We start from the raw sequence: 16,525 nt of genomic DNA on the forward strand, positions 1-16,525 counted from the left end.
CAGTGTGTCCCCCATTATTAATAGTGTCAGCAGTGTGTCCCCCATTATTGATAGTGTCAGAAGTGTGTCCCCCATTATTGATAGTGTCAGCAGTGTGTCCCCCATTATTGATAGTGTCAGCAGTGTGTCCCCCATTATTAATAGTGTCAGCAGTGTTTCCCCTATTATTAAGTGTCAGCAGTGTGTCCCCCATTATTAATAGTGTCAGCAGTGTTTCCCCTATTATTAAGTGTCAGCAGTGTGTCCCCCATTATTAAGTGTCAGCAGTGTGTCCCCCATTATTAATAGTGTCAGCAGTGTGTCCCCCATTATTGATAGTGTCAGCAGTGTGGCCCCCATTATTAATAGTGTCAGCAGTGTTTCCCCTATTATTAAGTGTCAGCAGTGTGTCCCCCATTATTAATAGTGTCAGCAGTGTGTCCCCTATTATTAATAGTGTCAGCAGTGTGTCCCCCATTATTGATAGTGTCAGCAGTGTGTCCCCCATTATTAATAGTGTCAGCAGTGTTTCCCCTATTATTAAGTGTCAGCAGTGTGTCCCCCATTATTAATAGTGTCAGCAGTGTGTCCCCCATTATTAATAGTGTCAGCAGTGTGTCCCCTATTATTAAGTGTCAGCAGTGTGTCCCCCATTATTAATAGTGTCTGCAGTGTGTTTGGAGTGTGACTGTTTGAGGTTGTGGACAGGTGTCTTTTATGCTGATAACAAGCTCATACAGGTGCCATTACTACAGGTAATGAGTGGAGGACAGAGGAGCCTTTTTACAGGTCTGTGAGAGCCAGAAATCTTGCATGTTTTTAGGTGACCAAATACTTATTTTCCACCGTAGTTTGCAAAATAAATCTTGACAAATCAGACAAGGTGATTTTCTGGATTTGTTTTCTCATTTTGACTCTCATAGTTGTGGTCTGCCTATGATGTCAATTACAGGCCTCTCATCTTTTTCAGTGGGAGAACTTGCACAACTGGTGGCTGACTAAATACTTTTTTCCCTCACTGTAACATGTGGGGCTGCGCACATGTCCGTGTTTTCACACAGTCCATGTGTCCATGTAACACACACATAGACATGTCCATTTTTTTCAGTGGCACGGATGACAATAAAAGTCTATGGGTCCATGTAAATACATACAGTACATGGATGGGACCCGTGTGACATCCGTGTGTCATCCGCGTAACATGTACTGGAATAGAATGCAAATGACAGATTTTTATGTGTTGAAGATGTGCAAAGATCGAGATAGATTGATAGATAATCTGTCTCGTGTGTGTAGCTTATTGTACATGTATTAACATAATAAATACATTTAAAAAATTACTTAGGGCCCCCCCACCATTTTTGGTAACCAACAAAGGTCAAGCAGACAGCTGTGAGCTGATACAGCTGTGCTCAAAAGTTTACATACCCCAGCAGAATTTTTGCTTTCTTGGCCTTTTTTCAGAGAATATGAATGATAACACCAAAAATTTTTCTCCACTCATGGTTAGTGGTTGGGTGAAGCCATTTATTGTCAAACTACTGTGTTTTCTCTTTTTAAATCATAATGACAACCCAAAGTATCCAAATGACCATGATCAAAAGTTTACATACCCTGGTGATTTTGGCCTTATAACATGCAAAGAAGTTGACATAAATGGGTTTGACTGGCTACTAAAGGTAACATTCTCACCTGTGACCTGTTTGCTTGTAATCATTGTGTGTGTATAAAAGCTGAGTGAGTTTATGGGATCCAGACAGACTCTTGCATCTTTCATCCAGCCACTGACAGTTTTGGATTGTGAGTCATGGGGAAAGCAAAAGAAATGTCAACAGTTCTAAAGGAAAAGGTAGTTGAACTGTATAAAACAAGAAACAGATGCAAAAAAGATATCCAAAGAATTGATAATGCCAGTCAGCAGTGTTCAAACTGTGATAAACAAATGGAAAATCAAGGGCTCTGTAAAAACGAAACCACAGTCAGGTAGACCAACAAAAATGTCATCCACAACTGCCAGGAAAATTGGGATGCAAAGAAAAACCCACAAATGGCATCAGTTAAAATATAGTACTCTCTGAAAACTAGCGTTGTGGCTGTTTCAAGACGCACAATAAGGAGGCACTTGAAGAAAAATGGGCTGCATGGTCGAGTCGTCAGAAGAAAGCCATTACTGCACAAATGCCACAAAGTATCTCTCCTACAATACACAAAACAGGACAGAGACATGTCTGCCGGCATCACTGCATGACTTTCCATCTCCCTTCTTACTCACTACTCCGGGCCATGCTGTGAGTTCTGACCTCTGCCGCCTCCTTGCTGTGAACCTCATGTCCTTGCTTGCGGCATACTTCCTGGCTGTATGCTTAGGGCAGCGGCCCCGGAACTTCCTGAGTTTCATAGAGACAGTGTGCGCACCCCTAATTTGGCCCCAGCCTGTTACCAAGAGGTCTTGGGTACTTAAGGCATCTCCACCGATAGGGAGATGCCTGAGCAAAAAGCTCTGTCAGTCTGTACCTTTCTGCTGAGTTGCCAGGTCCTGTTCTGTTCCCGCATCTCTGGGGGCTGCATACCCAGACCCATTTCTGTGTTTGTTGTGTCTTGTGTACTGCCTCCCTGAGGGCTGCATACTCAGGCCTGAATCCCATGTCTTGAGCTTGTTCCCGTGTCCGTCCTTGTCTGTATTAAGTCCGTTTCTTGTACTTGTAAGTGTCCTTGTCTGTTTCTCCCCATTCAGCTTTGTGTAGCCTTGTCTGCTCTGCTCTTTCCTCCGCACCCGGTGGCTCTGCTCTTCGCTCCGCACCCTGTGGCTCTGATCTGCTCTCCGCTCTGCACCCTGCGGCTCTGCTCTGCTCCCATTCTGCACCTTGCCATTCTGCTCTGCTCCCATTATGCACCTTGCTGTTATGCTTTGCTCCCATTCTGCGTCCTACGGTTCCGGTCTCTCCAGTCTGTACTGGTTCCTACCTGTTCTCTTATTCTACCCATTCCTGCCTGCCAGAGTGCCAGCCGTGCCCGCCTGCCTGCCAGAGTTCCAGCCGTGCCCGCCTGTCTGCCAGAGTGCCAGTCTTGCCCATCTGAACTTGCACGCACATGTCTTTATTGTTCTGTCCCCAGTAGGATCACCTGCTACAGCCAGACACCGCCCTGGAGAGGTCCCTGGCAGCTACTTGCCGCACAAGCCTGACCTCACCACTAGAGGCTCCAGTGAACACCAAGGTAGCTGCTTAGTCACACCCCTCCAGGGTAGTCTTGTTTGTGGCACAGTGGGGCCACAAACCACACTTGCGTCATCCAGTCTGGGCACGAGCGTTACAAACTGTATTATCAGGTTTGGAAGGTCTCTGGTTATTGGGCCCTTTCTATCCTAAAAATATCAGCTGGCAGCCGCTCCAGAACTGGTGCATCACATGAGATGCTCTAATTTTGATGTTTTGCCTTGGATTTTCTGGACATCATAGCGCTTTGGCAATCAGGGTAATTGTAGTTGGGGCAGATGTAAGCTGTGAATGGTCCAAAAACACAGTAGACATCAAGCCCTGATGTTAGTAATAGAGAGGTTTCTGTGAGACACCCCTATCACTAACTCAGTAAAAAAAATAACACACACAAAAGAAACTTAATTTAAATAAACATTTCCCCCATTCTGTAAATTTGTACATCAGTTTCAGCCCACTGTGGTTTCTCTATACCGTGATACATTTTAATTGAATGTGCATCCAAGATGAAATAGGCGACAACGTTGGCTGGCTCCCTTCTCCGTTTGCCCACCTGCACCGTCTATGATCATTACACCCTTAGTTATCATTACTTTGCAGTTTGGTTGATGTCTTAAATGCGTGGCTTTGGTAGATGCCAGCCAAGAACTCATAGGATATAGAAACCATACTGTAACTCAAAACACAGAGATTTCATACAAATATTGTAACACAGGTGACTGATTGATAAAATTATTGGAATATTTTCTTCGATAAAGTGTTATAAAGTTTGGACAATTTTGTAGAATGGTTTTTAAATCTTGTTTTCCTTTTTCATGAAAGATACTGGATAAAAACCTAAAAACAGAACTTCTTCACACTGACTCTCAACTGTGTTTTTCCTGTAGGTGTGGGATTATCTGTAGAATCCAAAAAGTTCCAAGTCTCCATTTCCCTGAACGGGGATAAAGAAAATATCTTTATGTTGGTCATCCTCAGCTCTGCAGCTTCCGCTATCGTTTTATTCCTTTTTGTTTGTTTTTTCTTCAAAAAGAAGAATGTTGAAAGTGAGTATTACAACGTTACTGTTCTGATCAAATCGCAATTTATTTATTTTCTATTTATATTTATTCTGACACCATAACTAGGCTGCGAGTGCAGGGATTTCTAGACTATGTTTCTATGGATGTCTCTATGTACCTGTACTCACACAAAAAGAATTCATCAGATAGCTTGACTCGACTGCAGAGGCAAACCTGAGCATTCCAGGTGGTTGGTTTATTTTCAATCTAAATTCTTGTAATTATGCACAATTACAGTAAGTGAAAAAGACTATTCTGACCTTCTTAACCAATCTGACTGTCGCGTCACACGGGATGCGGGACTGGTGTTAGCCACCAGGCTGCACTGGAAGCAGGAACCTTTGGGGAAAGAGACCTGCTGGAAAGTGCTGCGCAACAGCGTCGGTGAGGACTCCGCTGGTAATGCAGGGTCTGGAACGAGGACAAGAGCAATGCTGGACGTGAGCCTGGGCATTGGAGGCCAGCAAGGGTGCACGGTAACTGGAAAGAGAGAGAAGAGCATGGTCAGGGACAAGCCAGGGGGTCGAGAACCAACCAGGAGCACAGTGATAAAAGGAAGATAAGGAAGCCAAGTCAAGAGCGAGCCAAGGGGTCGGAAGCCAGAGAAGTTGGGGCAGTATCAAAACGGAGGGCGGAGAGACAGGTATTATGAATGGGTCACCGAAGAGGATGGAAGAAACAGGCTAAGCCACCAGAAAACCAGAGAGGTTGGTACATAAGAGGATTGCAGACCCCTGATCCTATCCACACAACTAGCAGTAGCTGTGGAGCGTACCTACAATGCCCTAGACGCCTCGGCACAGCCGGAGAGCTAACTAAGCCTAAAGCAAGAAAGGTGAAATCTAAACTGCCCCGGAGCAGACCCCAAAGGAATAGATAGCCCTCAAACATATATTGTCGGTGAGACAAGATGAAACACAAACGCAGGCAGAAAAATAGAGAGAGCAAATGATGGGGCCCAAACTGACTAGACAGGATAGGAATGGAAAGACACTGTCTGCAATCATGCAAAAAATCCTGAAAAATCCAACAAATCTGATGTACAAAAAAAACACTGAAGTCACACGACTTCGCTCCCACTATATCAGCACTCCGGTATTAACCGGAAGCAAAGCAAAAGAGACAAATATAATAGGGGACTGAATAAACTGATGCAAGCAGTAACATATGGAGCGGTGGTCCAGCACAGCCCCCAGCAGGAGCAAGCTGAACCCGAACAACAAGCAGAAATAGACAAAACCAGATCAGATGCAAAGGATTAGCAAATGAATCACTTAGCTGAACAATGCAGGAACAGGGCAGGAGACATCAGACCTCTGAATGCACAGGAAAGCAATCACCAGCAGGGATTGCAGGAAGTTTGCAGACTTAAATACTCCAATCCATAACCCCAGATCTCCAATCGTCATCATCATCATCAGGTGGCTGATCTCTGTCAATCTGGCCAGCTCCACTACCTCCAGTAGCCACCGGAGGGAGCAAGGGGAGCTTCGGCTCAGAAGTCTGAGCCAATGAATTCACAACGGACGGGGTCAGGAATCAAGCCGGGTCATATACGCAGGAGTCAAGCATACAGAGAAACACAGGACAGGGACTCATGGAAACAGAACAGACACTACACAGGGAGACTGGGAACAACTGTATCACACAGAGTAACCTAGGTCAGCTGCTCTAGCCGAGGGATCGGAACTATCACCGATAGAGTTGAGCGACTTTTGTTTTTTTAGGGTCGCGTTTCGTTTCGTGAAACCCGACTTTTCCAAAAGTCGGGTCGAGCAAGATCGTCCGATTATAGGGAAAAGTCGGGGTCGTCCCGAAACACGAAACCCAATGTAAGTCAATGGGGAATAAAAGTCGGCAGTGAGAGGAGGACAGGAAACACACCTACAGTGCCCATTTGAATGCCAAAAGCATCAATTCTTCTTTCTTAAGCTTGTCAACCTTAATTAACTTCATAATACAAGTTACGCACTGAAAAATGGGGGTTATTTGGCTAAAGTTGTGGGGGGGAGGGCTGGCTGCAGGTTTTCATGTGCCCTGGGCGAAAGAGCGCCCCTTTAACACATACCACAACTCATCATGCTCCGATACGGCAGAGAAATAGCGGTATAGTACAATGAAAAATACCTCACTTTTTACATCTCATGACGAGGCCCATCTATTTCTCCATACAGAATCATTGGTCCCATATAATGTTTGAAACAGTATATGATGAGCTACACATAATGATACAGTATATGTTGGTCCCCATGGATGAAGCTCCACTGTCTTATGGGCCCAAATAATGCTCCAAACATAATGGGCCCCATTTCTAATGCTCTAGTGTATAATGGGCCCTGTAAATGCTGCTCCAGTGTCTGATGTCCACCTTTGGAATGTTCCAGTGTATGGTGGGCCCCATCTATCATTCCCCAGAGTATAGTGCTCCCCAAAAATTGCTGTCCCAACATTGAAAACAATCAAATAAGTCTCCTCGCTAGGGAATCCCTGTACTTGTCTGGACAGGTGCTGGAGCTTGCTTAACAGCTCGCCAGCCGTTCTCACGCCCAGTATGGATTACACGTGATTGCACAAAGGTGAGAAAGGGTACCGTATCCCCAGATAACATGTATGGATAGCGTACACATTCAAAATATATGTCTCAGGAGGCAGGCTCAGACGGTGTTAGGCCCAGTATGGATTGCACGTGATTGCACAAAGGTTAGAAAGGGTACCGTATCCCTGGATAACATGTATGGATAGCGTACACATTCAAAATATATGTCTATACAGCATGAGGCAGGCTCAGACGGTGTTAGGCCCAGTATGGATTGCACGTGATTGCACAAAGGTTAGAAAGGGTACCGTATCCCTGGATAACATGTATGGATAGCGTACACATTCAAAATATATGTCTCAGGAGGCAGGCTCAGACGGTGTCAGGCACAGTATGGATTTGACGGCCCAGATTACACAGCGGAGGAGCAGGGAGAGGTAAAGATTGCAAATGCTGGGGCCCTGCCCAAGCAAGGGGGGCCCACTCGTGGGCGTCGGTACTGGCACTGGGCCCCTCATAGTACAGCGGTGTGTCTGACGGCGGGTGTGCACCACCACCGTCAGAGACACTTGATTGCACTATGAGGGACCCTGTGCCAGTGCCCGCGCCCAAGAGTCTGCCTACCCACCTGTCCAGGGCAACTGCACTCGCACGGTGTCGTGCGGTAGGTGGTGACCTCGGCCATGGGGGGGGAGGCAGCACAGTTAGGGAGTTTTAGAAAGTGGCATATGTTGATGTTGGACATTCAGCTGATGCAAAAGGCGAAATAGGTGAAGTACCAGGAAGAGGTGGACCAAAGCAAGCCATTTTTCTGTCACCCTATGTGTCATCAGGGGAAGTTGGGACAAAATCCTTGGAAACCCATGCGTGGTTCATTTTAATGAAGGTTAGATCATCCACATTTTGGGTTGACAGACGGGTCCTTTTTTTCTGTCAGGATTGATCCAGCTGCACTGAAGACTCTTTCCGATAGCACACTTGCAGCTGGGCAAGCGAGCTCCTGTAAGGCATATTGGGCCAATTCAGGCCAGGTGTCCAGTTTAGCGGCCCAATAGTCAAAGGGGAATGACCTGTGTGGGAGAACATCGATATGGGAGGAAAAGTAGTTTGTAACCATAGTTGACAACTGCTGTCTCCTGTCACTTTCCATCGATGCAGTATTACCAGTTGTGTGAGCGGTATTTGAAAAATCAGTCCACAACATTGTCATGAAACCCCTGTCTCCAACGCCACTTCTGCTGTGTGCACCACGAACACCTCTGCCAAGCTGCCCCCGGCCCGTACGGCTCGTGTGAGAACCATCACCGCTGCTGTGTGCTGGGAATGCCTCAAGCAACCGATTTACCAGAGTTGCTTGTTTATTAGCCAATATTAGGTCAAGGTTCTCCTGTGGCATGATGTTTTGTAATTTGCCTTTATAGCGTGGATCCAGGATGCTGGCCAACCAGTAGTCGTCATCGTTCATCATTTTGGCAATGCGGGGGTCCCTTTTTAGAATCCGCAAGGCATAATCTGACATGTGGGCCAATGTTCCCGGTGTCAATGATGCACTGCGAGTGCTGGTTGGAGGAGCACTTTCTGGCAAATCCACATCCCTCCAGTCACGCACAAACCCTGTACCAGACCTTGCCACGCCAACATTTTCACTTGCCCCACGAGATGCATCCTCCTCCCCTAAGTAATCATCCCCATCATCCTCCTCCTCTTCTTCCTCCACCTCGTCCAGGAGAGGTCCCTGAGCAGACAATGGCTGAATGTCATCAAGGATTCCCTCCTCATCAACATTGGCTGCAGACGCCTGCTCCTTAAGGTGCGTCAAAGTTTGCATGAGCAGACGCATAAGTGGGATGCTCATGCTTAGGATGGCGTCGTCTGCGCTTACCAGCCGTGTGCATTCCTCAAAACACTGAAGGACTTTACAAAGGTCTTTCAGCTTCGACCACTGCACACCTGTCAACTCCATGTCTGCTCTCAAAGTGCCTGGCCGTGTATCCTCCCACAAATGCATTATGGCCTGCCTCTGCTCGCACAGCCGCTCCACCATGTGCAGGGTGGAGTTCCACCTTGTTGCAATGTCGATAATGAGGCGGTGGTTGGGAAGGTGGAGCAATCGCTGCAGCTTCTGCATACGAACGGAGTGTACAGGTGACCGGCGGATGTGCGCGCACACTCTTCGCACCTTCTGGAGCAGGGCTGTTAACTCCGGATAATTTTTGAGGAAGCACTGCACCACCAGGTTCAAGGTGTGAGCCAAGCAAGGTATGTGGCTGAGTTTTGAAAGGGCTATGGCTGCCACAAAATTACGGCCGTTATCACTAACTACCTTGCCTGCCTCAAGATGTACATTGCCCAGCCATGACTCAGTTTGTCGCTTCAAGTACTCGGCCAGCACCTCGGCGGTGTGTCTGTCGCCCAAACACATCATCTGCAACACAGCCTGCTGACGCTTTCCACTAGCTGCTCGATAGGGGGACACATCGTGTGCAACAGTGGCAGCTGCAGATGGAGTGCTCGTACGACTGCGCTCTGTGGACGAGCTTTCGCTTCTGGAGGAGGAGGAGGAGGAGGAGGGTCGAACGCCTACAGCCAACTGTTTCCTATACCGTGGGCTAGGCAGCACTGTCCCACCACTGCTGTCCCCTGTGGACCCTGCATCCACCACATTAACCCAGTGCACAGTGATGGACACGTAACGGCCCTGGCCATGCCGACTGGACTATGCATCAGTTGTGAGGTGCACCTTTCCGCTCACTGACTGCTTGAGTGCATGGACAATGCGGTCTTTCACATGATGGTGGAGGGCTGGGATGGCTTTGCGAGAGAAGAAGTGGCGACTGGGTAGGTCATAGCGTGGTACTGCATAGGCCATGAGTTCGCGGAAAGCTGTGCTTTCCACCAACCGAAAGGGCATCATCTCAAACGAGACTAGTTTGGCAATGTGGGCGTTCAAACCCAGTGTACACGGATGAGAGACTGAGTACTTTCTTGACCTACTCATAGTGTCTGGGAGGGTGAGCTGGACTTGAGAGCTGCATATGGTGGAAGTAGCGGTGGACAGGGCGGACTGAGAGAGGGTTGATGATGGTGATGGAGTTGGTGTTCTTTCTGATGGCCTAGAATCAGTTTTTCGTTGATATAACAGTGGGATTCCCTGACTGCTGTGGTCTTGCAACGACACCTCAACATTTGCTGCTGTGCTAACCGGTGGGCTTACAGTGGGGGAAACAATGTAGCGTTGCTGACTACCTTCGTTGTGATCAGTTGCACATGTGGCACTTGAAGTTTGGTGTTGTGTCCACGCTTGCAAGTGCATGCTGGTTAAATGTCTAAGCATGCAACTGGTATTCAAATTTTTCAGATTTTTCCCTCGGCTAAAGGTCTTTGCGCACTTCTTACAGATAACCTTGGCCTGATCATGAGGATTTTGTTCAAAAAAGTGCCACACTGCACTCTTCCTACTTTGGCAGACATTTTGCGGCCTAGCACGCTATGATCTTTTGACCCTCTGGACAAGCTGTCCAGCAACTCTTTTGATGTTTGGAACCTGTCTTTGGAGTGCTCCGGGCCTGCCAGATAACAGCTGTTGCGATGTCGATGTCTGCTGTGGATGCTCCTCATCTGAGCTATTGGAAGCAGCACCCTCTTCCCCCAATGGATGCCAATCTGGGTCAACAACTGGGTCATCCATCACCTCCTCTTCTATGTCATGTGCACCTTCCTCTGTGTCACCGTGTATGGTGGTATAGTGTGCGGGAAGGGGCACCTGAGTATCATCAGGGTCAGAATCTGGCTCTGTACACTGCGAGGACAATGTAGTGCTCTGAGTGAATGTACCAGCAGAATCATCCATCAGCGGCTGTGCATCAGTGCACTCCATGTCAGATTCATCTTGGCCTGGGTAATTCACCATTTCACTTGATAATCCAGGCATGGTATGTGAAAACAGCTCCATGGAGTAATCAGTAGTATGGCCTGCATCATCCTTCAATCTTGGTTGGGGTGAAGGACACAAGGAAAGGTGTGGTTCATGAACATGAGCCTCCAATGACGACTCAGTGCTTTTACTTTTTACAACTGAAGAAGAGGAGGCGATAGAGCTGGAGGCTGAGTCAGCAATGTAAGACAAAACTTTTTCCTGATGCTCTGGCTTTAAAAGCGGTTTGCCAACTCCTAGAAAACTAAGAGTTCGAGGCCTTATGTAGCCAGACGATGACGCAGGGTCAGCACCTCCTGCATTCGGTCCTATTTTGCTCTTGCCACTACCATCAGATCCACCACCAACACCATTATTACCAGCTGTCAACCCCCGCCCAATTCCACGGCCTCTTCCACCAGCCTTCCTCATTTTTGGTAGAAATGTAGACAAAATCCAACAAACTATATAGTAATGTAAAACAAGGTACAAGGTGTCTATAGGACAGGGGAATTTTGAATTTCTGCACACACTTTTGGACACTGGACACTTTTGGATTGTGTGAGGCCCACTGATATCTGAGCGCTATGTGACAGGCTCGATGGCACAGCTGTGACAAAAGTGACTAGAGGATAAGGGAGATTTTGAATCTCTGCACACACTTTTGGACACTGGACACTTTTGGATTGTGTGAGGCCCAATGAATATCTGAGCGCTATGTGACAGGCTCGATGGCACAGCTGTGACAAAAGTGACTAGAGGATAAGGGAGATTTTGAATCTCTGCACACACTTTTGGACACTGGACACTTTTGGATTGTGTGAGGCCCACTGATATCTGAGCGCTATGTGACAGGCTCGATGGCACAGCTGTGACAAAAGTGACTAGAGGATAAGGGAGATTTTGAATCTCTGCACACACTTTTGGACACTGGACACTTTTGGATTGTGTGAGGCCCACTGATATCTGAGCGCTATGTGACAGGCTCGATGGCACAGCTGTGACAAAAGTGACTAGAGGATAAGGGAGATTTTGAATTTCTGCACACACTTGTGGACAGTGGACACTTTTGGATTGTGTGAGGCCCACTGATATCTGAGCGCTATGTGACAGGCTCGATGGCACAGCTGTGACAAAAGTGACTAGAGGATAAGGGAGATTTTGAATCTCTGCACACACTTTTGGACACTGGACACTTTTGGATTGTGTGAGGCCCACTGATATCTGAGCGCTATGTGACAGGCTCGATGGCACAGCTGTGACAAAAGTGACTAGAGGATAAGGGAGATTTTGAATCTCTGCACACACTTTTGGACACTGGACACTTTTGGATTGTGTGAGGCCCACTGATATCTGAGCGCTATGTGACAGGCTCAATGGCACAGCTGTGACAAAAGTGACTAGAGGATAAGGGAGATTTTGAATCTCTGCACACACTTTTGGACACTGGACACTTTTGGATTGTGTGAGGCCCACTGATATCTGAGCGCTATGTGACAGGCTCGATGGCACAGCTGTGACAAAAGTGACTAGAGGATAAGGGAGATTTTGAGTTTCTGCACACACTTGTGGACAGTGGACACTTTTGGATTGTGTGAGGCCCACTGATATCTGAGCGCTATGTGACAGGCTCGATGGCACAGCTGTGACAAAAGTGACTAGAGGATAAGGGAGATTTTGAATTTCTGCACACACTTGTGGACAGTGGACACTTTTGGATTGTGTGAGGCCCACTGATATCTGAGCGCTATGTGACAGGCTCGATGGCACAGCTGTGACAAAAGTGACTAGAGGATAAGGGAGATTTTGAATATCTGCACACACTTTTGGACACTGGACACTTTTGGATTGTGTGAGGCCCAATGAATATCTGAGCGCTATGTGACAGGCTCGATGGCACAGCTGTGACAAAAGTGACTAGAGGATAAGGGAGATTTTGAATTTCTGCACACACTTGTGGACAGTGGACACTTTTGGATTGTGTGAGGCCCACTGATATCTGAGCGCTATGTGACAGGCTCGATGGCACAGCTGTGACAAAAGTGACTAGAGGATAAGGGAGATTTTGAATCTCTGCACACACTTTTGGACACTGGACACTTTTGGATTGTGTGAGGCCCAATGAATATCTGAGCGCTATGTGACAGGCTCGATGGCACAGCTGTGACAAAAGTGACTAGAGGATAAGGGAGATTGGATTGCTTTTAAAAAAGCAGTTTGCGGAGCAGTGGGTAAACAGCAATGCCAGCCTGTCAGGAAGCCTTAAAAGGCAGCCCAACAACCAACACCACTGATACACCACTATATAGCCTCCCCTTGCACTGCACACACAGTGACTGGTGTGTTGTGCAGGCCAAATCGCTAGCAGCAGAAGCAGTTTTTTTGTCTTCTTCCCTGCCTAATGCTCTCCCTACAGAATCAGCAGCAACCTCTCCCTATACTAAGATCGGCAGAAGTAAGATGGCGGTCGGCGTGCACGCCCTTTTATACCCCCTGTGACGCCCACCAAAGCAAGCCAATCACTTGCATGCCCTTCTGAAAGATGGTGGTGACCCGTGCCTATGTCATCACGTTGCCCACAGTGTCCGTGGATCCTGATTGGCTGAAAAAGAGCGCAAAACAAACTTTTGAAACGCGACTTTGGCGCGTAAGTCGCCGACCTCGTGGCCGACCTCATCCTAGGGTCGGGTTTCGTTTCATGAAACCCGACTTTGCCAAAAGTCGGCGACTTTTGAATTTTTTCGACCCGTTTCGCTCAACTCTAATCACCGACACCGGATCTAGGCTGTAACACCACTAAATAGCCGCCCCTGCATCAGAAAGAGGCAGATCCAATTAACCCTGACCTGACCAGGACGGGAAGGGAGCAAACCCCGTCCTGGATCATGACACTGACTTACTTGAGGAAGAAGGTAGTAGTCAGAGATAAGGAGTCAGACAGGGATGGAGGTAAGGCAAACTTCTAAAAGGCAAACCTTATTGCATAGCAACACAATAGCAACAATGCAATACAATACCATATTGTTACCAAGTCATAGGACATGACAATATTGGTGTATAAAACTATGAATTGAATTGCAGCAAGTAGTACCAGATAGCTGCTGCAAAGGCAAAAATACAATTTAGGTTCACCTCTCTACAGATTGTTTCAGCCTGCACATTAAATATGTTGTACAGTTTTTGGGCTAAACTATTTAAGAAAGGCAGAGTGAACCTACAGACGGTTTCAAAATGGGAAACCATAGTAGAAAAGAGTGGCAAATTATAGATTGCGCCTTCTCTGTAAAAAAAAAAAGAGAGGCTGCATTAGGCAGTAAACCCACTTGTGGTATTCGTTGACTTTTTTTTGCACCAAATTCTTCAAAATGGCACATATGGTTCATGAATATAGTGAAAATCAAAAATTATCTTTATTTTTGTCTTTAACTCTTTTACAATGTTGCACAAAAAACCCATATGTACGTATAATCACTCCAAGGGTGAACCTGACTTTAGAAAAAGGCTCAAAATATAAGAAAGATAAAAACAAGTGAAAAACAAAAATAAAAACTAGACAAAACAAGAGCAAATGCATTATTAAATGGAGCCAATTTACTTTTTTCTAATTCTATTCCTCATAAATACATTCTAAAAATTTCCACGTTGTGCCATCATTTTTTTTCTATTATAAACTTTTTGGAGCAAGTCAAAAACTAATTTAATTGATCGTGAGTAATATTCATTAATATGTATTTTTTTAATCCTTTTTGAAATTTAATTTAAAACGAGCTCATGGATTACTCACATGATTACTTTTTTCATTTTGGTATTTGATATAGTTCATCTACTTCTTTTCTCTAAATGATAGATAGGCCAGCGGGCATAATATATAGTTATTTTGTTATCCTTCCCAAAATATAAATCTTTAACGGCATAAACCTAATCGGAATATCCTAATTTATGCAATACTATTGATTCCGAAATATGAAATTGCTCAAAATAATAGACTAGAATGAGAAAAGGTAAAATTCCTCAATTTTTCAAATTTGCATAATCTCATGATGGACCTATTCATGTTTTTAAATGTACAAATAGATATCAAAAACATAATGGATGAATCTATGAAAAAATTAAAGTTGGACTTCTATGAAAAAATGTTTGGAGACTAATGTCCTCTTAAAAGAGTTCATAAGAGGTCATAAAGGGGAATCCTGGGACCCTTTTCCATCATCAAAATTGAGTAGGAAGAGTCATTTTGTAGGAGCACTTTTATCTTGTCAGACTTGAGTCATCCATGATTTACAGAAGAATGGACATGGTGTTTTACTACTTTACCTCTGAGAAAAAAAATGTCTTGGCAGAGAAGACTTAGCCCAAGAAAATAATCAGATTACTGGTGGAGCTGAAAAAAAAAAAAGATTCTCGAGATTTCTTCTATGTGAAAGGGTTTAGATTTGATGAAACCCTCTTGAACTTCCTGGGAATCAGTTCAGTTGTCCATCTTCTATATGCCAGAAAAAAAATGGTCTGAAAACAAATCCAATTTGGCTAGAAACATCAAAAACACTTTAACCCCCTTAACCCCCAAGCCTGCTTTTACCTTCGTGACCAGGCCAATTTATTTTCAGTACTGACCAGTAGAGTTGAGCGACTTTGGTCGGATCGGGTTTCGTGAAACCGAGACTGAAACAAAATTTGAGTCGGATGAAACTGGTCCGGCTAGGGCAAAAAAAGTCAGAGTTTTGTCCGAAACCCGACCCCAATGCAAGTCAATGGGAAATAAAAGTCGGCATTGAGCGGATGACATTCATCCACTCAATGCCGACTTTTATTCCCCATTGACTTGCTTTGGGGTCGGGTTTCGGACGAAATTCCGACTTTTTTTGCCCTAGTTGGACCAGTTTCATCCGACTCAAATTTTGTTTCAGTCGGGTTTCACGAGACCCAATCCGACCAAAATCGCTCAACTCTACTGACCAGTGTCACTATATGAGGTAGTAAGTAATAAATCTGGATCATACCAATTGTGAGAATGTTTGCTCAATATATATTGTACTTCGTGAAAGCGGTAAAATTTGTTTGCTATTTTTTGCGTTTAGGTGTGAAAATATCGGAAATTTTTGTGAAAATATTGAAAATGTCGGAATTTTCAAAATTTTCATTCTTATGCCCTTAAACCAGAGAGTTTTGTCACACAAAATAGTTAATAAATAACAAGTTTATTAACCCTTAAGGTGCCTCACAAGAACTAAGGCAATGTGGAAGCAAAAAATTAACATTTAACTTTTTTCACAAAAATTTCAATTTAGACACAATTTTTTTATTTTCACAAGGGTAACAGGAGAAAATGAACCCCAAAATTTGTTGAGCAATTTCCCCTGAGTACGTCAATACCCCATATCCCATATGTTGGGGAAAACCACTGTTTAGGTGCACGTCAAAACTCGGAAGGGAAGGACTTCATGAAGTCAAAATTGGATGGAGTAGAGAGAGGACGCCATTTTGTGGAAATTCCCAAGAGTTACCCAATTTTGAAAACTGTACCCCTCAAGGTACTTATCTAGATGTGTTGTGAGCGTCTTGAACCCCCAGGAGCTTCACAGAATTTTATAACGTAGGGCCGTGAAAGTAAAAAATATTTTTTTTTCCACAAAAATTATATTTTAGCCACAATTTTTTTTTATTTTCACAAGGGTAAAAGGAGAAAATGGACCAAAAAAAATCATTCTGCAATGTCTCCTGAGTACGTGAACAGTTGGAGAGCCCCTGATGTGCCTGAACATTGGAAACTCCCCACATGTGACACTATTTTTGAAATTAGACCCCACGAGACATTTATCTA

General features: G+C 45.3%; 1 protein-coding gene across 1 annotated transcript in view; it reads left to right on the top strand.

Annotated features, from left to right (window-relative positions):
- LOC141098537 (fibrocystin-like) overlaps positions 1–16,525 on the top strand; it is a 167,952-nt gene that overhangs the window by 140,595 nt on the left and 10,832 nt on the right. Inside the window, exon 9 of the mRNA XM_073586413.1 lies at positions 4,082–4,240. Within this exon, the coding sequence (XP_073442514.1) occupies positions 4,082–4,240 (159 nt within the window). The remainder of the gene's footprint in view (positions 1–4,081; positions 4,241–16,525) is intronic.

This window comes from Dendrobates tinctorius, unplaced genomic scaffold, assembly GCF_039654945.1.
Source record: "Dendrobates tinctorius isolate UK_male_01 unplaced genomic scaffold, ASM3965494v1 ptg000093l, whole genome shotgun sequence".
Classification (NCBI taxonomy): Eukaryota; Metazoa; Chordata; class Amphibia; order Anura; family Dendrobatidae; genus Dendrobates; species Dendrobates tinctorius.